This window comes from Narcine bancroftii, chromosome 9 (genome assembly GCF_036971445.1).
Source record: "Narcine bancroftii isolate sNarBan1 chromosome 9, sNarBan1.hap1, whole genome shotgun sequence".
NCBI lineage: Eukaryota > Metazoa > Chordata > Chondrichthyes > Torpediniformes > Narcinidae > Narcine > Narcine bancroftii.
The window spans coordinates 85,156,529-85,177,137 of NC_091477.1; the positions used below are offsets into that span (position 1 = coordinate 85,156,529).

The 20,609-nt window shown below is 39.2% G+C and overlaps 1 protein-coding gene across 1 annotated transcript in view; it reads right to left on the reverse strand.

Moving 5' to 3' along the window:
* Positions 1-20,609, reverse strand: part of slc25a36a (solute carrier family 25 member 36a) — a 66,695-nt gene that overhangs the window by 20,957 nt on the left and 25,129 nt on the right. The window contains exons 2-4 of the mRNA XM_069896687.1: positions 18,439-18,609; positions 16,955-17,032; positions 4,942-5,042 (exon numbers count right to left, since the gene is read on the reverse strand). Of these exons, the coding sequence (XP_069752788.1) occupies positions 4,942-5,042; positions 16,955-17,032; positions 18,439-18,609 (350 nt within the window). The remainder of the gene's footprint in view (positions 1-4,941; positions 5,043-16,954; positions 17,033-18,438; positions 18,610-20,609) is intronic.

Here is a 20,609-nt window from a genome sequence, read left to right on the forward strand (position 1 = left end):
CTCGATCAGACCTATTTTCTGAGCTGAGATGATCAAATATATCACAATCAAATCGTGGTTAGCGCAATGCCTTTAAGACACATTTTAAACCCACGCTGTCTGTAGTTTGTACCAATGATGGGTGCTGGACCACAGGACTTGTCAGACCACAGATTGCCAGATTTAAGAGGTTCAACCTGTAATATATTACCAACTCTCCTAAAGACAGATAAAAACAGAGGCTTGTTTTTCCTGAAAACTCAAAATATAATTGTCTCATATGAAAATTGTTTGATTTATAATCAGAGCACAATTTCAGTTTGATCCTGTAAATTCTCTATACAAATCAACTAAAAACAATTACTTTTGTGATAACTTGCAAATATTAAATTAAAAGGGAGAAATGGGTCACTGTTTTAGAACCATTTTATCTTTGGAACCGATCCTGAAACCAATGCAGATGATGAGGTCACGTCTTCACTTTAAAATAAAATCATAGCTATGTATATTCAATGCCTGTCCCATTTCAGTGAACCACAGCTCTTGCGCGAAGGCACTCCCATCAAGATTTCAGGTGAGTACTCAGAAATTATGAATTACTGGTGGGGAAAAAAAAGGAACAGAAATTCACTTCCAAATCAGGATGGTATTTATAGTAAGAGGAAGCTGGTTCTTCTGCCTTGTGCTGAGGTCATAGTTTGGAGAGACACTTCCATAAAAAACATTGGCTTGTTGTTGCAATGAACTTTGCACAAGGTACAAACTGCATTGCCCTGAAAGTTATATTCAGAGTGCTGATAAAGCATTGAGAAGCCGAGAGACTCAGCAGGTCAGCACCCATACAAAGAAGTTTCCATCTCTTCTTTTGCTATTCTAGATCTTATTTTCTCTCAAACCTTCTCCCCTCCTGCCAGTGGCCTCTCCACTTTTCCCACTTTCTTTCAAACATCTCAACCCCTCCAACTTCCAACACTACCAGGTTCAAGAACAGCTGCTACCCCTCCACCATCAGACTCATCAACAACAAATTCATTCAGGAACTAATTTAAGGACTCTTACTTGTGCACTTTATTGATTTTCCTTGCTCTCCCTGTATTGCAGTTTGTTTGCATTTGTTATCTGTTTACAGTTCTTTTGATTGTGCACACATTCACACTGTGTCAGTTAACGTTTGCACTACCAACTAGTGGTAATTCCGCCATGCTCGCAGGAAAAAGGAATCCCAGAGTCGTATGTGATGTCATATATGTACACTGACAATATATCTGAAATCATCTTTTCCTCTCCCCTTGTTATAATTTGTTCCTACTTTAGACCCAACTGGTAAGATCGACTGACCATTTCTACCTATGGATGCTACCTAATCTGTGGAGTCCCTCCATCTTGTTCGCTCAAGATTCCAGCATCTGCAATTTTTGTGTGTCTCCATAGTGCTCTTTCACCCTACTTTGTTCAAAATATGTTTAGGCTATTCTTGTGTGATTTTCACAGAAATCTTGATTTGCACCTTGTAAATGCTAAAGGGGCTTTGTGGAGTCCAGAAGCACGGCAATGCTTACAGGAGGTAAACAAGAAAATCTGTAGATGCAGATAAAACACACAGAAATCTTGCAATAAATTTTAACTCATTAATTAAATTCAGTGTCCTGGAATGCACCAATTAAAATGCTATTATGTATATAAACTGACTAGAAATTCAGAACATTTATTTAAACAAGTACAATTATTAGAATGCAAGAAATAGTATTCACAACCTCATTCCAAGAAAAATCTAATCAGTAAAAGCAATTTTCGATTTTAGGCTAGCAGTGTACAAAATGATGGCAATATGCATATGCTAATATGGAAAGATTATTTTTCTGTTCTCAACAAATGACAAGGTTAGCATTTTGTAGAGGTTTTTCCATTTAGAAAAATACAAAAAGTTTTTTTTTAAAAAAAAACCAGTTTCGCCCAAATCTTCTCTTTTACCCCCGCCAATTGATCAGTGGCTCCAAAATTATTATCCCCTACAAGATTGGATTTTCAAAAATCCATCTGCATTACTTTTCTCCTTCCTCCTCCCACAATGCATACAAAATAAAAACTGCATTGCAAGCAAGAAATGTGTGAAATTATCAACTAACCAGCAAGTTAAAAGAGAACAATAGTCATCCAACCTGAAGGCGGATCCTCATACCATAAGCAAATCCACTGTGACTGATCTCCAATATGAAAGTCTGAACAAAATCGTTGATTTCAAGATATTCCTCCAAAGTATTAACAAACAATTTTATGTGGATAGAACAGAAAACCATGCACACATTCATTCTACAGTACACACATGTATTTTTTCAGTGAATAATTATTTATCATTAATCCTGGCAAAATAACATAATTGATATAACATTTAGAATTGTGTTAAATCTTGCAGTGCTCTTGATTCCATAAAAGTTAATAAACACTATGCCACAATTGGAATATGCTGAAAAGATAAGATGAAAGGATGAATTGAGACTGATTCGGTTACTTTCTTCTTTATGCCTATTTTATCCTATTATGAAGAAAATAACACATGAAAGAAACTTTCCAAGATTTGAATTACCATTTGGTAACTGTCCTGAGCAAAAATTATTGGGAGAAAAATGTTTTATTATGATGCTTTAGAGTAGTCAGGATAAAGCAGCACAGCTCACGAAAATTACATATTCACCTGATGGGAAATGAAACCCAATCCAGGAACACAAAAGGCAAAAGAAGAAAACAATATGGATTCTAGCAATCTAAAAAAACATTTCTTAGAAGACCAGGCAGCATTTGTTGTCCGAGATGAACGAAGTTAATGCTTCACATCAGGGAATGGGTTGTGAGGGAGAAAGAAGAAAAAGACAAAAAGGAAAAACATTATTCATATAGAGGGGAGATGGAAAAACAGAATAACCTTGCAGGAAACAAGGCAGGCAGGCCAGTAAGAAGTGCAAATGGAGAAAAAAAAAGGTCCTTTACTAAATTCATGGACACAAGGCTTTTGATCTTTCTGGTCAAAAGATGGTCTCATGTTCCTTTTTAAAAAATCAGTTGTACTAGAACAGTTTAGCTGGCCAGAAATAGTTGGAAACCAAAAATTACGATAACCAGGAAACTGAAGTTCATAGTCAGTCACAACTTGAACACAGTCATTCCTTAAAAATAATCACCTGAATGGGAGATGAAATGAAGTGAATGCAATTTGGATACAAAAAAGTGGTTACTGCAGCTGGAATGCATCCCAGGGTACTGAATAATGAGAAGTAAAAGGACAAAACCTTACATTTGCCATGGTTGCAAGAAGGAAAGGAGTGGAATTGATTGATTGGTTAAATAGTCATGCTGGGAAGCTAGAGGTGATGTTTTTGCTGCTTTCATTGGGCTTTTTTCAAGTACCAAAGAGCTTTCAGATTCTTGGTACCACTTAAATACACCTCCATATTGGTCAGCCATGGTCTCAAGATTAATTTGAGGATATTACTTTGAGGAGAAAGTGCTGGAAATATTCCATCTGTCCATCTAGTCACCTTTTATTTTCAAATTAATTGGTACAGTTGGATTTGAGAAAATGACATCAAGCATGTGAATGATATGGCCTGTCCAAAGAAGCTGGCCAAATTTAATTAGAGCTTTAATGATGGGGATATTGGCTTGGAAGAGAACATTTATATCAGTTTACTTACTTTTTCAATGGATTTAGAGGAAATGCTGGAGAGGGTGTTGGAAGTCCATTGGCAGTGCTAGGTAATAGAATCATTCTAGACGTCAGAAATGGCGCAGATATTTCTATCACTTTTAGTCATTGGTGAGGTACTAAATTAGCGGAGGGTGGGTAATGTTCTACCATTACTTACGTAGGGGACTCGGACAAATCTTTGCTCATTCAAGAGCTTTTTTTGTATTTTTTTTTAAACATTAACAAACCATGATCAAAATGCCATTTTCAATTGAGATGGTAAAATTTCATAATTGTGAAAATGATTTGGAATGCTATAGTTCTTTTTAAAGATGTATTGATATGGTTATTTTCTCACTAACAATATTACATACATTTAAAAATGTTTAAATACTTTATTACTTACTCTGCAGTTTTAAATTAAGTGATCATTTTAAAAACAGAATACCTGTATATTAAAAAAGTCAGACAATGACACAAACATGTCAATTAAAAGCCAATTAATTGCCCAAACCCCTAAAGAAATATTCAAATGATTGTGTATTTGAGATACCAACAGTTAAGGCAAATCTGGTAAATAACATATTACAATGCTGACACCAAACTGTCACAAGTTTTAAAAAGTGTGTTGCGTTGCCACATAGCCTCAGAAAATATTTTAGATGATTTTTCACCATCTGTTTACATCACTAATCTCCAGTATTATGAAATGTACATCTGCTTTAAAAATAATTAATGCACCTCCAAGCAATCTTTAGGTTTCAAATTTGATATTAAATCAGAATTGGAACTTGCAATGAAATTACAAGTACTGGTAATTTTTTTGAGATGTTGCATTAATAACACTTAACTGATGTTTCAAAAGTTGCAGTTTTGAAAATTCATAATTACAGGTTGTACCTCTTTAATCCTGCAATAGTGGGACCTGGCTGTTGCCGAACCACAGAAAATGCCGGAAAACAAAAATGGACCCCTATGTAAACATAGGAAGGTAGCACAAAGCTTAAAATAGGAAATAATACAGTGGGGTGGCACAGTTAGTGCAATACCTTTACAAGGTAAGCGATTGGGACCAGGGTTCAAGTCCCATACTGTCTGTAAGGAATTTGTACTAATGGCAGCAGATTCAAACTTGCCGGACCATGGGAGTTGCCAGACAACAGAGCGCCAGATAAGAGAGGTAAAACCTGTATTGTGAGGACAGTTAAGCCTATTCCCAATGAATACTGTTAAGCCTACTTTAAAAAAAATCAGATCACAATAATACTCCTCACTCTTACCTGCCATTCCAGCTGAGAGCATGTGCACCAGGCTTGAATCTGGTTCCAGGATGGCATTCAATTTTTCCTTAGAACTGGAGTAAGCAGCAAAGTAAATAGCTCTACAAAGATCACATGACCAGTGAAATGTTAGTTTGAGGTAAAATCCAGTAATTTAAAGAATCAAGTACAACTAATGTAACCCTGACTTTTTCACACATGATGAAAAAAGAGGGGGCTGCAATTTTGTTCTTCTACATTATAAAATTATGGTGCTTTCAAAAAAAATGAAATGCATTTTGGTATTGTTCAGAATTTTCCATTAAACAAACACTAGAGAAATAGAAATGCATCAGGAAACAAAAACTTTGAAGGATACTATCTGCAACTGCCCATATTCCATACCACCAAAGTATGCTTGTAGACAATAGTAAATTGAACTCTGTGCAAAACAGGTTAAAGGCACAGTGCTAGCTTTCCTGAAAAATGCCAAATCTCTTAAAAGTGACCCCCACCCTGTTTTCTTCCCTCTAACCAAAGTGTACACCATTATTTCCAAGCCATATGCTTGATTGCCAACCCCAACAGATAAGTGCTACCTTATCAAGCTGACCATACTAAGACCACAGGTTCAGATGACAGCGGCACAATAACGGCTATTATTATAATAACTATTAAAACAGAATGCGGGAAATATTCACGTCACTCAGCATCTGTGGAAAAAACAAACAAGTTCATCTTTGGCACATTGACACTTTGCCAAACAAATGTCCAATGTTGCCTTAGTACTTTATACAGAAACAAAATTTGTACAAACACAGAAGCTGTAGATGCTGGAATTTTTAAGCAAAATAAAAGTTGAATAAACTCAGCAGGTCAGGCAGCAGGCCATGGGAGAAATTTAACATCAAACTCCCTGACGAGAAAGGAAGAAAATTTCTTCAACGGATGAATTCACAGAAGTAGACAGTTTTACATTGTTTTTGTAATTCTTATTTATCGCACTATGAACCATGTCAATCAATATATTTACAGATGCATCTCTTTAAATATTCACAGTGACATTTTCTCTTTTTTTCCCCCTTCCCACCCCCCCAAAAAACAGTAAATATTGAACAAATAAAATACAAAACAATATCTATACAAAAGGAATACAAACAAAATAGAGGTATCATCTACTTATTCACATTAAATCTGATCGTGTTTATCTTCTTATCATTTTAGGTGGTGGTGGTCCTAGGTCTGCTCTTTCTGTTATGTTCCATATATGGTTCCCTGGTTTTTTCAAAAAATTGTAACATTGTATTTTAAATTATGTGATTTTTTTTTCCAATGGGATACACTTAAACTTGGTTATATATTCCGTTAATGTTTATAGTCATATAGTCCAACTTATCTTATATCTTTATTTTCACTTCTTTTCCACCTCTTCACCATCTCCATCCCTTTTTCCCATTTTTGTTTTTTTTAAGTTTTCCTTTTTAATCTCAATACATGACAACGCACTTAAGCCATGAAATACCTCAACAATCCCCACAAGCAAAAACCCTTTAACCCCAAATGAATCTCCCCTCCTTGGATTGCCCCTTGTCCCTTGACGGCAACCACAACTCCCCTTTCCATTCGGTTTGCCAACTTACTCGCAAGCGTCATCCGATTTCACAGTGACCATTATTCTCCCACCCCCAGAGATTTTTTTTTTTTAAACATATTTTTGTATATTTTTTTTCTTCTTGTCACTCCTCCTCCTTTCTTCTCCTGTCCTGCAAATGTTCAGCAAATTCTTGGGCTTTCTTTGGGTCCGAGAACAGTTTATTCCGTCCCCCAGGAATAAATACTTTGAGTACTGCTGGATGTCTTAATATAAAGTTATACCCTTTCTTCCATAAGATTGTTTTCGCCGTGTTGAATTCCTTCTTCGTAAAAGTTCGAATCTTATGTCCGGGTAAAAAAAATATTTTTTGTCCCTTATATTCCAATGGCTTATTGTCTTCTCTAACCTTATAACCATATAACCAATTACAGCACAGAACAGGCCAGTTCGGCCCTACTAGTCCATGACATAGCAAATCCCCACCCTCCTAGTCCCACTGACCTGCACCCGGTCCATACCCCTCTAGTCCCCTCCTATCCATGTAACGATCCAGTCTTTCCTTAAATGTAACCAATGATCCCGCCTCGACCACGTCTGCCGGAAGCTCATTCCACATCCCCACCACCCTCTGCGTAAAGAAATTTCCCCTCATGTTCCCCTTATAATTTTCCCCCTTCAATCTTAAACCATGTCCTCTAGTTTGAATCTCCCCCTTTCTTAATTGAAAAAGCCTATCCACATTTACTCTGTCTGTCCCTTTTAAAATCTTAAACACCTCTATCAAGTCCCCTCTCAATCTTCTCCGCTCCAGAGAAAAAAGCCCCAGTCTGCACAACCTTTCCCTGTAACTCAGACCCTGAAATCCTGTCAACATTCTCGTGAACCTTCTCTGCACTCTTTCTTGCCTGCTCCAGTATGTTTTCTCTTGTCATATATCTTAGAAATTTTACCAATATGGATCTCTATGGATGTGGAGGCAGTTTCGGTACTAGTGCTCTATGTGCCCTTTCGATTTCTATTTCTTCATGTGAATATGTTGTTCCCAGCACCTTCGGGATCCATCCTTTTATAAATTCCTTCATATCTGACCCTTCTTTGCCTTCTTTCAGGCCCACTATTTTTTGTTGTTTTGCCTACTGTAGTTCTCAAATACGTCAATTTTTTGTGACAATAAATCTTAATTTTTTTTTTTGCTCTCTTCCAACTTCCCTCTTAAATCATTTATCTCCATTTCTACAGCAGCTTCACGTTCCTCCACATTTTCTACACTTCCCTATTTCAGTCATGACTAACTCTAAGCTTTGTATTCTGTCTTCAGCTCTTTTCATTTTTCTTTTGATTGAACTAAATTCTAATGATAGCCATTCTTCTAATTACCTAATTTGTTTTTCAAGAAAGGCTTTATCTAAACTTTGTCCTTCTATTTTACCTTCTTCTTTCCTTTGAAATTCTTGGTCTTCTTCCTCCTCTTCTTCTGTGTCTGTATCTATGTCTGTGTTATCGTCTTCTCTGCTCTGTATCTGTATATTTTCATCCTTCTCTGCTGAGCTGCTGGGCCAACCCGCTGCTGGGCCAACCCGCTGCTGGGCCAACCCGCTGCTGGGCCAACCCGCTGCTGGGCCAACCCGCTGCTGGGCCAACCCGCTGCTGGGCCAACCCGCTGCTGGGCCAACCCGCTGCTGGGCCAACCCGCTGCTGGGCCAACCCGCTGCTGGGCCAACCCGCTGCTGGGCCAACCCGCTGCTGGGCCAACCCGCTGCTGGGCCAACCCGCTGCTGGGCCAACCCGCTGCTGGGCCAACCCGCTGCTGGGCCAACCCGCTGCTGGGCCAACCCGCTGCTGGGCCAACCCGCTGCTGGGCCAACCCGCTGCTGGGCCAACCCGCTGCTGGGCCAACCCGCTGCTGGGCCAACCCGCTGCTGGGCCAACCCGCTGCTGGGCCAACCCGCTGCTGGGCCAACCCGCTGCTGGGCCAACCCGCTGCTGGGCCAACCCGCTGCTGGGCCAACCCGCTGCTGGGCCAACCCGCTGCTGGGCCAACCCGCTGCTGGGCCAACCCGCTGCTGGGCCAACCCGCTGCTGGGCCAACCCGCTGCTGGGCCAACCCGCTGCTGGGCCAACCCGCTGCTGGGCCAACCCGCTGCTGGGCCAACCCGCTGCTGGGCCAACCCGCTGCTGGGCCAACCCGCTGCTGGGCCAACCCGCTGCTGGGCCAACCCGCTGCTGGGCCAACCCGCTGCTGGGCCAACCCGCTGCTGGGCCAACCCGCTGCTGGGCCAACCCGCTGCTGGGCCAACCCGCTGCTGGGCCAACCCGCTGCTGGGCCAACCCGCTGCTGGGCCAACCCGCTGCTGGGCCAACCCGCTGCTGGGCCAACCCGCTGCTGGGCCAACCCGCTGCTGGGCCAACCCGCTGCTGGGCCTCCTGCCTCAGGTCGTCTCACGCTAGTCGCCCCGTTGTCACTCACCCTCTTCTAGCCCTTCATTCTCTTTCTCACCACTTCTTTTCTTCCTTCTTGCTTAGTTCCCCCAGTTGAACGCCCCGATACTGTGAGTTTCTCAGCTTGCCGCTCCTCAGCCGAGTCCCCCTCCTGCTGACATTAACCTTTTATTTTACTTGTGCACTGTGCATGCGCAGTTGTGCACCTCTTCTTGTCTCTGAGAGCCATATTTGAAGTCCACCGGTCGGGAGGACACCACTCACCAACACCGATCGGTCGCTGCTCTCCACGATGGCTCTCTGCTCCGACGTGCAGGTAAGGGCTTCTTCTTTCTTCTCCAGTGATTTTCCTTCTTCCCTTTTCACTGTTATTCTTACTTTTTCTCTTTTGGATGCCATCTTCTGTCTCTTCTCTGTAACTATCTTTCTCTTACTGTATTTTATGTTTATTGAGCTCTGTTTTTTTTTTCCACACTTTTTTTCTTTTCTCTGGAGAGGACTGGTTGCACCAGACCAGCCACTACTCCATCACTTGACTCCCTCGACAGTTTTACATTGTTGAACCCAATGTGCTGCGTTTAAATTGCCCCCCTCGACAATGGTGAGACCAACACCTATACTGTTTATTGTTCTAAAACTTAAACTTCAAACAGTCTTTTTTTAAATTCCCTCAACCATTCCATAGAGACATATCATAAATTGCCAAGACTAAAATAAACTTGAAGTACAACACATCATATTCCTTCTGGGATAACGATGTCTGCTGTCTTTCCTGTTCAACTTTTATTCCTCTTGGACAGCCTTAAACCTAATGGGATGAATATGGAGTTTTCCAGTTTTGGATAACCCTCACCCCATCTGGTTCCAGTATTTCTTTACCCACTCCATTACTTATTTTTTCTTCCCTCTCTCTTACTTTTCCTTCTCACTCCCCTTCCTGGTCTCTCCCTCCACCTCGCTCTCCACCTCTAATACTTCTGTTCTGTATTCTATAATCTCTGGGCCCCTCCCCCAGCTTCTCTTCCCCTTCATTTATACAATATGATGCCCTTCACTTTAGTCTTGATAAAGTGTCCAGACCCAAAACAAAGCCTGACCATTTTTACCCATGGATGCTGTGTGACCTGTTGTGTCCCGCCAGCAATTCTTTGTTTGGGACATTTATTTAGTTTGGGACATTTATTTAGTTTGGGACATTTCCAGACATTCAACATTCAAAAATCATCTTCAAAGAATCTTCCTGGGCACCTGCTCAGGCACAAAAAGAAAAGTGAACCACAGCCAAACCACATGAACTAACCCAAGCAACATTCCCTCCACCTCCATAAATGTCCTACCTGTTTATTGCTAAAAATATAACAACCCTAAACATATTCTTGATCGGTTTCAGCAAGAAACACCAATACTGATTCAGATCGCAGGATATATGTGAGAAAAGCACCTTGCCTCTGTTCAGCTGGTCTGGACCCAGTTTCAGAGTATATTTTTGAACCAAACCTGACACATCACAAAAGTTGGTCCTATTGGACCCAGAAATGGACAAAGCATAACTTCCTCCTACCCAAGCAAAAAAGATCAAAATAGAGTTTGATCATACTTCAAAGGTTTAAGATAAAACCAAGAATTATATTGGCTCAGTACAGCTCACGTCACATGGTATATTTCCCAGCATTCGAAGGTAATCTTGAACATTTATCAATGTTGCTATTTTGTTTGGGCTCAACTCTGAAAATATTGCTTTTAAAGAATAAAAATATTGATCAAGCAAATAAAATATATCCATGAAGAAGCAAATTAATGTTTTTCTTACATGGGTATGCAAATCTTCATAGTCTAAGCCTTCATTCTTAATTGTAGGATCCTGTGGTAATTTTACTTTTTCAATCATCTGGATTAAAATATCTTACTTCATTCATGTTCTCCCAACAGCAGATTGACAATTTCCATTTAACAAGCTTCAGAACTGTATGATGGAATATTGAGATATGTTTTGATTTCATGCTCGTTAATGAATTACTTTTAAAGTGAAGATCTCTGACATTTTAGTCCATGGTAACTAATGCTTTTGTTCAACAAATAGGCATATCTGTTACAACTTAACTTATCCAGTCATTAGAGCTTTTAGTTACCAAAGAAAAATTCAATAATGCTGCCTACAGCTTGTTAAGTTTTATGATCATTTTAAACACATCATTAATCACATATATATTAAGTCTGCAACAGGTTGCTTTAATGCTAAATGGGATATTACAGACACATATTACTCAAGTTAAACAAATTACTTATTTCGTGATGTTAATGCTCAACATAAAAATAAGCCAACGATAATTCTACTAAATCATTGAAAACAAATTTCTCCCTCTAATTATCATCTTCATTTGCTGTGTCAACAGGGGCCTTTGACATGTCAACCTGTTTTGATACATTTAAAAGATAAACAGGTAGATAATATGCCATTTGTGACGATAAAACAGAACTAGTCAAATTAGCAAAAAAGAAACAACATTTGCAACATCCATGCTTTAAGTCTATTTGTTTGAAATTAGACCTACCCAAGGAACTGACCACACAAAAAGAAAGTAGAGGTCCTGCAAAGTAAGCTTAGAGAGTTAGGAAAGAGGCTGAAGAGCAAGACTTCCAAGATGGCAATTTATGGATTACTCCTGGTGCCATGAGCTCGAGAGAAGGTCAGAACAGGAAGATAATGCAGACAGATGAGCCGCTGAAAAGCTGGTGCAGGACACAGGGTTTCAATTTCTTGGACCATTGGGATCTTTTCTGGGGAAGGGGTGACCTTTTGGACAGGTTTATCTGGACTGGAGGGGAACCAATGTCCTGGCAGGGAGATTTGCTCATGGCGTTGGGTGGAGAGGTGAGGGGGGAGAAAGAGAGGGATAGAGGATTACAACTAAAATCATTGGGGGGCAGGGAACCAAAGTAAGGAGGCAATTAGTGCACAAGTATAGGCAGTCCCTGGGTTAAATACGAGTTCTGTCTTTAACACAAATTAGTATTTAAGTCGGAACAAGTACATACAGTCCTTATTTAGGTCAGTTAGTCAAATGTTTATCTTAGTATATAGCATATATACTATACTGTAAATTTTGTTTAAATGAATGTACAACACTTAAAAAACACTTCCAAATACACTACATCTTAAACATACTAATACAGTACATAAATGGATAATGTAGAAGATGATGGAGTTAACACTGTTGGAGAGTATGGACCTGGTGCTGGAGAGTCAAGGTTTGATTTTTGCCACGTGAAACTTGCAGGTGGAATCAGCTGCAAAGAAGCATCTGTTCATTTCTAGCTGCCTTTAACCCAAGGAGGCAGTAAAGAGTCACCAAACCGTTGGTTCACGATTCACTTGTAAACCAGACGAAATAAGAGCACAACGCGGTTAATGCGTTCCAAGCAAATTCAGTGATATGGAAAACCACACTGTTCAAAGCATTATTACAATGCACTTTAATGTAAGACGTTCCAACACTATAAAAGGGATATATAAAACTGATTTTTATTGGCAATAAGTGAACATTGTTTATTTAAGAAAATATTTGTCTAATGTTGTTTACCTCTAACCCTAATGCATTGTTCAGGGGTTTGGAAACTTGCTGATCTGCCGCATCAGACCGGAGGAGATTAAAAAAAAGATTCCCATCAGAGTAAGGAAGCGTGCTGCGGGATAGTGCTGGGAGCCCGATCACAGAGGGGGACAGCAATAACTTTCAACGCAGCCATTCAACTCGCTCTATTCCACAGCTCAGCAACTAGATTTCAAATATTTTAAATTAGGGTCTTGCAAAGTATTTGGAGGTGGTTTAAATAGCCACAACAATAAGACTTTAAAGTTGCAAATTTAAAATAGCATACCCTCTCATGATGCTGACTCAATCATGCTCGAACCAGAAGTTGACAGCATTCTACTTCTGGCCAGCTTGTCGGTTTGTAAGCATGAATTGTTCGTAAATTGGACTTTTTTTTTTAGCTCGAGCCTGTCTGTAGGGATAGCTGGAAAGGAGTTTGTGTGGCAGGACAGGTAGAGAGGGCATCATTATAGCAGGACCAGTTCCAATGCAACGGGTACACATGTCAAAAAGTAACAAAAACAGGGATGAAGGCTTTGTATTTAAATGCACGCATTATAAGAACTGGATGACCTATTGGCAGGTATGATGTGGCGGCCACTATGGAGTCATGGCTAAAGAATGGATGTCATTGGAAGCTGTATGTCCAAGGATACAGTGTATCAAAAGGATAGGCAGGTAAGCAGAAGGGGTGGTGTGACTCTGTTGGTATAGAATAACAGTAAATCATCAGAAAGATCATCAGATCAAAAGATTTAAGCCCCTTTTCCACTGGCATCCCAGTTAATTGGCTGGGCAATGTCCCATGTTAGGAAGTCCTTTGTGCTGTTACCACTGGGCCACGCTCAACTGAGACACAACTCATCCCCAGGGATTCGAGTGTTCTACAACTGAAAACGGGTGACTTTCTGCTGCCCCTTTTCCACTGGCTTTATCAGCATGCCAACATAAGCAGAAGCCGGGAACATGAGTAGGGGTAGAGGCAGTTAATCCCCAGCACAAAATGATGTAATTTGACACTGCCGGACAGTTTTCCTTTTCCACTGGACCCTGTTCCAGTTAATTCCTGGAACAGGGTGCCAGTGGAAAAGGGGCGATAGAATTATTGTGGGTTGAGTTAAGAAATGGCAAGAATAAAAGGACACCGTTGGCAGTTATTTACAGACGTCCAAACAGTAGTCAGGATGTGGACAACAAATAGAAAATGTGCATCAGAAGGGCAATGCTATGGTAGTCATGGAGGACTTTAACATGCATATATATTGGGAAAATCAGGTTGGGATGGAATCTCAAGAAAGAATTTGTAGAATGCCTACAAGATGGCTTTTTAGAATAGTTTGTTGATGAGCTCATGAAGGGATTGGCTATACTGGATTGGTTGCTGTGTAATGCACCAGAGATGATTAGTGATCTTAGAGTAAAGAAACCATTAGGGAATAGTGATTACAATACAAATGATTTCAATTTGAGATTTAACAAGGAAAAACTAAAGTCAGATGTGTTGGTATTTCAATGGGGTAAAGCTGAATGGTCTAAGGGTGGTCAAGTCTCCTGGACCAGATGGAATGCACCCTTGGGTTCTGAAAGAAGTTAGCGTAAGAGATTGTGCAGTCCTCGATAATGATCTTTCAGGAATCAATAGATTCTGGTTTGGTCCCAGATGATGTGGAAATTCACAGATGTCACCCCACTATTTAAGAAGGGAGGGAGGCAAAAGAAAGTAAATTATAGAGCAGTAAGTCTGACATCAGTGGTTAGGAAGATGTTGAAGTCAATTGTCAAGGATGCGATAATGGCATATTTGGAGGCACATGACAAGATAAACCAAAGCTAGCATGGTTTGGAAATTTTGTTTGACAAACCTATAGGAATTTTTTGAAGAACTGACAAGCAGGCTAGATAAAAGAGATGCAGTGACATTGAGTATTTGGATTTCCAGAAGGCATTTGACAAGGTGCCACACATCATTCTACATAACAAGAGCCCATGGTATAACAGAGAACATACTAACATGGGTAGAGCATTGGCTAATTGGTAGCAAGCAGAGTCACAATACAGGGATCATATTCCTTGCCAGTTGCTCATGGTGCTCCACAGGGGTTGGTGATGGGGCCGCTTCTTTTTTTTGCTGTACGCTAATAAAATCTATTATGGAATGAATGGCTTTGTGGGAAGTTCGTAGACAATAAGAAGGTAGGTTGAGGAACTAGAGAGACTGCAGGACTTGGATAGATTAGGAGAATGGGCAGAGAAGTGGCAAATGAAATACAATGTCGTAAAGTGTATGGTCATGCACTTTGGTAGAAAGAAGATAAATGGGCAGACTATTTTCTAAATGAGAAGAAAATTGGAATTATCCAGATGCAAAGAGAACTGGGAGTCCTTGTGCAGGATAGCCTGAAGGTAAACTTGGATGTTGAATTGATGGTGAATAGGGGAAACTCAATGGGGGCATTCATTTCAAGTGGAATAGAATACAAGAGCAGGGATTCAATGTTGAGACTGGTGAGACCTCACTTGGAGTATTGTGAGTAATTTGGGCTCCTCATTTAAGAAAGGATCAGAGGTTCACAAGGATGACTCCAGGAATGAAAGGGCTGCCATAAGAGGAGCATTTGACGATTTGGTTTATACTTGCTGGAATATAGGGAAATGAGAGGGGGATTTCATTGAAACACTTTGAATGTTAAAAGACATGGACAGAGTAGATGCAAATAGGTTGTATCCCATGGTGGTAGAGCTTAGAACAAGAGGGCACAACTTTAGGATTGAAGGACGTCTGCTTAAAACAGAGATGCTGCAGGAATTTCTTTAGCCAGCGGATGGTAAATCTGTGGAATTTGTTGCCACAGGCAGCTGTGAAGGCCCTGTCAATGGGTGTTAAGGCAGGGATTGATAGGTTCTTGATTAGGCAGGGCATCAAAGGTTTTGGAAAAAAAGACCGTGCAGTGGGGCTGACTGAGAAAATGGATCAGTTTATCATTAAATGGCAGTGCAAACTCAATGGATTGAATAGCCTCTTTCTGCCCCTATGTCTTTTTGTACACCAAGCATTCAACCCATCAATTCAAGGAAAAATTCAGCCAAGATCATTTGTTGAGATAGCCTTTATTTTTTTTTTCCCCGCACTGTATACCAATGAAACGTGAAAGTAGCTTGGAAAGTGATATTTTTATTAATTTTTAAAAAAAAGTTCATTGATTCAATATTATGTTACTAAAAAAGGGCAGTTTTTTGAGAATAATTAATAACTGCATCAATTAAACTTCACTTTACCATGTATTATTTAGTGCAAGTTGAAAGAAAATGATCTACTATTATCAAAACCAGAGCAGTCAAGAAGTCAAACAAGTTTGAAGAACAATTTTCCTCCATTTCCCATACTTAAACATACTCCAAATCCTGTTGAAAGTATCATTAATTTTAAGTTTATTTATCTATTATGAAGCATAATGAATCCAAGCCGAAAAAATATAAGCAAAATATCTAACCATGTAATTATTTCTTGTATTTGATTCGCTGAATTTCATTTTATTTGTCAAACATTTTATTTTGCTCTTTTTGTCTATCCCACTCATCCCTCAATTTACAACCAGGGTTACAGCATGGCACACATTCAAAATTTGCCGAGGACAAAATTAACACAGTATGTGAATTACATAAAACTGTATCACAGCCATTAAGAACAAAAATAGGTTCATTTATACTGCTACACTGATGTTAAAAGTGGCTTAGAAAATAATTTAAGTTACTGCAAGAGTTACATTCAAAGTGTGAACCATTCAAAAAGTGAAAATTAAATGAAAAAAAAAACCCTCTAAATTTGCAGATACTCAGGGGACTCCAGATGCTGGAATGTGGAACAAAAAGAAATCTGCTGGAGGACCAAACTGCCTTATAGCAGACAAAAATTAAAGTGCAGTAGATCATATATAGGCAGTCCCCAGGTTATAAATGAGCTCCATTACCTGGGTCTGTCCATAAGCTGAATTTGTACACAAGGTGGAACAGGTACTTACAGTTCTTATTTAGCATTCGTGAGGTAACATTATGCGCAATAGCAACTTGGGGCATAATTGTGCATTTTCACACACATGAATTAGGGCACAGCCCATTCGCAAGTATGAGTTTTTCATAACCTGGTCGTTCATAATCTGGGGATTGCCTATTTTTAATGTATTATTATTTGGCAATAAAAAGATCTTAACAGACCAAGCAGCAGTGGCAGAAAATTGTCAATATTTTAGATCAAAATCCTTCATCAGGCAGATGTTTTTTTGCCACAAATTTTCATATTTTGAAATTGAAAAATAAAAAGAAGTTTTGTCAAAAAGTAACAGATCAGGCATAAGATTCCATGATAAGGTTTCCCACAAATAACAATATCCAATTGAGCTTTACTGCTTACCTGGACGGTGCAACACCGATCAGATTTGGTCCTAGCCCTCTGAAGAGAGACCGGGGACCTTCCTTTTCCAGAATCATCCTGCAAGTAATCAAGTTGTACAGCTTAAAAACTAGATTGTTATTCCAAAAAAAAACTTTTGGTTTCTTCAATTTAGCCATCAAAACTGAACACAATTTGAGTGACTGTACACTTTGCCATAATTATTCAGGACTATCAGTCCATCTTGCTCTCCCCATTGCTGCAATCATTTCACAACATGACAATTAAGCATGTTGCATCAAATAAGAAATTTTCTTCTATTACTGTCCAGTAATAAAATGTTTAATATTGGTCTTCTACAAGTTCCCCATTATAAAAAAAAATCTTCTGTTTCATTCTTAAAAGCACATTGAAAAAGTAAAAGTAATTATTCCATCTCCACAGTCTTTCCTGGAAAAAAAATTCAATACCCCAAGTTTATTGTAAAGGATACATTAAGGTGCTGGGAGACTTGATGGGTCAGGCAGAAATGGTTAGTCATCATTTTGGGTCAGGACCCTTTATCAGACTTGACTACTTCATGGATGCTGCCTGACCCATCAAGCCCCTCCAGCATCCCTCTGTTCAATCGAGATTTTATATTTTCAAGGCATGATGAAAGACTCCATTTTTCTTACCACAAATGCCATGTGACCTCAACTATTTCCAGCATTTTCTGTTTTTAACAGTTCACCACATCCCACCAACAAAGAGGAATGGCAGACAAGTGCTGTAATCATTGATGAAAAAAAGCACGAAGCAGAGGAAAAAATTCTCTTAATATATCAGGGATAAATATCAAGTAGATTTTGGACCAATTAGAATAAAGAAACGGAAATCTTCCAAGTGGATCTCAAAGGGGAAAAGATTGCCAGCCAGTTGGTTAAGGCACATCATAAGCTCGGTAATGAAATGTGAGGAGCAGACAAATAAAGATCTGAGGAATTTGGGAGAAGCACTAGTTGGAACAAGTCTAAAAATGGAAACAGCTTTGGGAGATATAGTGCATCATAAACATTCTCATCGAAGAACACAAAACCTAAAAACAAAAAGAAATAAGGCAAAACAATTTTATTGGAAGATGCACTAAAATGAACATCCTTTGCTGGACATCTTCAGTGGAAAAAAAAAAGCAGGTAAGGCTTACAGAAGTCTGCTCTTGAGTGAATGAAAAAAAAACAAACCATAATTGTACACACTTGATTGGACAGGACTCCCACCGGAAGACTAATATAGATGATATACTTGGGCAAAAAAGTTGACTATCCAGACCTAAATGAAAACATGATCACTTTACTGCCACCAGTAAAGGCTTCTCTTTGAAAATAGGTGTGTGGGGGGGGGGGGGGGGGGAAAAAAATCAACCACTCATTCGAGTTGTTTGTGTTGAATGAAAAATTTGCTTATAGCACAAGTAAAATGGTGCTCAGGGCACGATTCACATTTTAGGAATCTCCAGTACTTACTTTAAACAATGCAGGGGGCCTGGGGAAACACGAGCCACTCGACCCACACGGGCTCCATTTATTGTGCTGAGATGAACTTCTGGAATATAGAACGTTACTGATGACGATTGCAGTCTAGTTTTCACCACTTCCAGAGGACATGTTAAAATGGCTCCAACTGTCCCCCCACAGCTGCCAAAATAGAAAAAAATATTTAATTTAGTGAAAAGTGCATCCAAAACAAAATCAACAAAGATTGTCAGCAGTATTTGCAGAGTGATAATGGCTTGGAGGAGAACGTCTTTCTGCCAACAAATCATGCAAACCAGGAAAGACCTAGTCAATCCCTGGATTTTTATAATTAAGCTTTCTTTTACTCTTGCAGATCAAAATAAGTCATTGAACTTTAAACAGTTATCTATATTACCTAAAAAGACTGGCAATGGGCACTAACCAGACAAGTCCCAGAAAGAAAAAAAATGTAATAATTTATTGTCTAAATAAAAGCAATGGGCACACTGAAGATCAATTTCACTCATTCTGCTTGTTTATTACAGAGGCTTTACTAATGACTTATTTTCAAGGTTATCCGAAAGATTCTTCTTAAGCAGTCCCCTCAGAACCTCTGATGACCTGCTTCCACAGAAGTGCAATGTGGGATTGCAGACTCTTCACAAATGGGGAGGAGGTGGCTGATAGACTACTGGGTGGTTGGATTAAACATCCCCTCTTCCCAAAGCTTGGATAGTGTTTCCATGTACTCTCAATGCAAAGCTTTGAAGTTATCCATACCATCCAACTAACTCCGAGAGTCATTTTTGCAGCCTGCCTGGTGAATCTTAACCCAAAAATAAGAGTGCTTGGAATAGAACCAGTATCAGAAGCAATTGTAATTGAAAGCCTGGTGTCAGACACCATGTACATTGGTTAGGTTGCGCTGTTGGCAACCAAGTCCTACCAGCTCCCAATACTGGCTGGAGAAAATACGCAGTGCCACCTCCAAAATAAAAAATCTCATGCATAGGCATGTAAACCTTGGTGGTAAAAGTGTTGCACACTTTTTAATTTTAACAGGGCTTTCTCATTTATAAATGGATTTCCAATTTGTTGTAAAATATGATATGGTTTTATAAAATTTCAGTCATGTTAGTCATGCAAAAATTTAAACCCGTTCCAACAGCTGTAAATCACAAACATCTCTTTTAGACCAGATTAATTCAATTTTTATTTAAAGATTATCCCCCCTCCACAGGGAACTGAGCCTCCAGAGGTGATTGGATTCTTTCTTTCTCACTCCATCATGGGCTAACAGATTAGACTAATTATATCTCAAGTATGTACATCCCGATGCACTGTAATACTATTTACTAATATCTCTCTTCCAAGTTCAAAGAGAGGGAAATGTTACTTATAATCTTTTATTTATTTATTTTCTGGCAATGTCAACATACATCAACTTTTTCCAAACACCAAGGAGACGATGGCAATGAACTGTCTTCACAAAGGATTGCAGCATTTTTAGTGTACAGGTAGTCCCCAACTTACGACCGTAATGGAGACTGAAGAATTGGTCATATCTCAGAAAGGAGAGGAGATTACCAACTAATGTTATACATCTAAAAGTAAACATGCTTTGGGTCATAGGACATTCACTAGATTATGAATACATTTTATCATGGTCTAACAGAATTCCTTAGTTTTTGACAAAGTTCCCCCCAAAAAATGCCTCAAAACATTTTAGATAAACTAAGGAGAACAAGCCAAATATATACGGCCCATATTTAAGTATAGGAATTTCAGGGATTAAGAGCATGCAAATTTGAATGTAGAATTTCCAATCTCAACCAACAAGAACCTGTCAGCAACCCATTACTCCAGTCTTGCTCAGTATATATAATGTAAAGTAAAAGTTAAACAGATTTTGTGCAAACAACTTTTGTACTTTTTCTCAGCATGCTTCAAGCTATTGGAAATATAAAGTGGGGGGGGGGGGGGGGAGAAAAAGTCACTGTATATGTGTGAAAAAGAAATTGTGTATATCATGGCTAATGTGATTTATGGTGTGAAAAATAAAAAAATTTATAAAAAAAAAGCTATTGGAAATATTATTCCTGCACAAACAGCTGCCAATGTAGTCAGAGTTCAAGAATGAAAACTACAATGTGATAATTATGACCATGACCTAATAAACA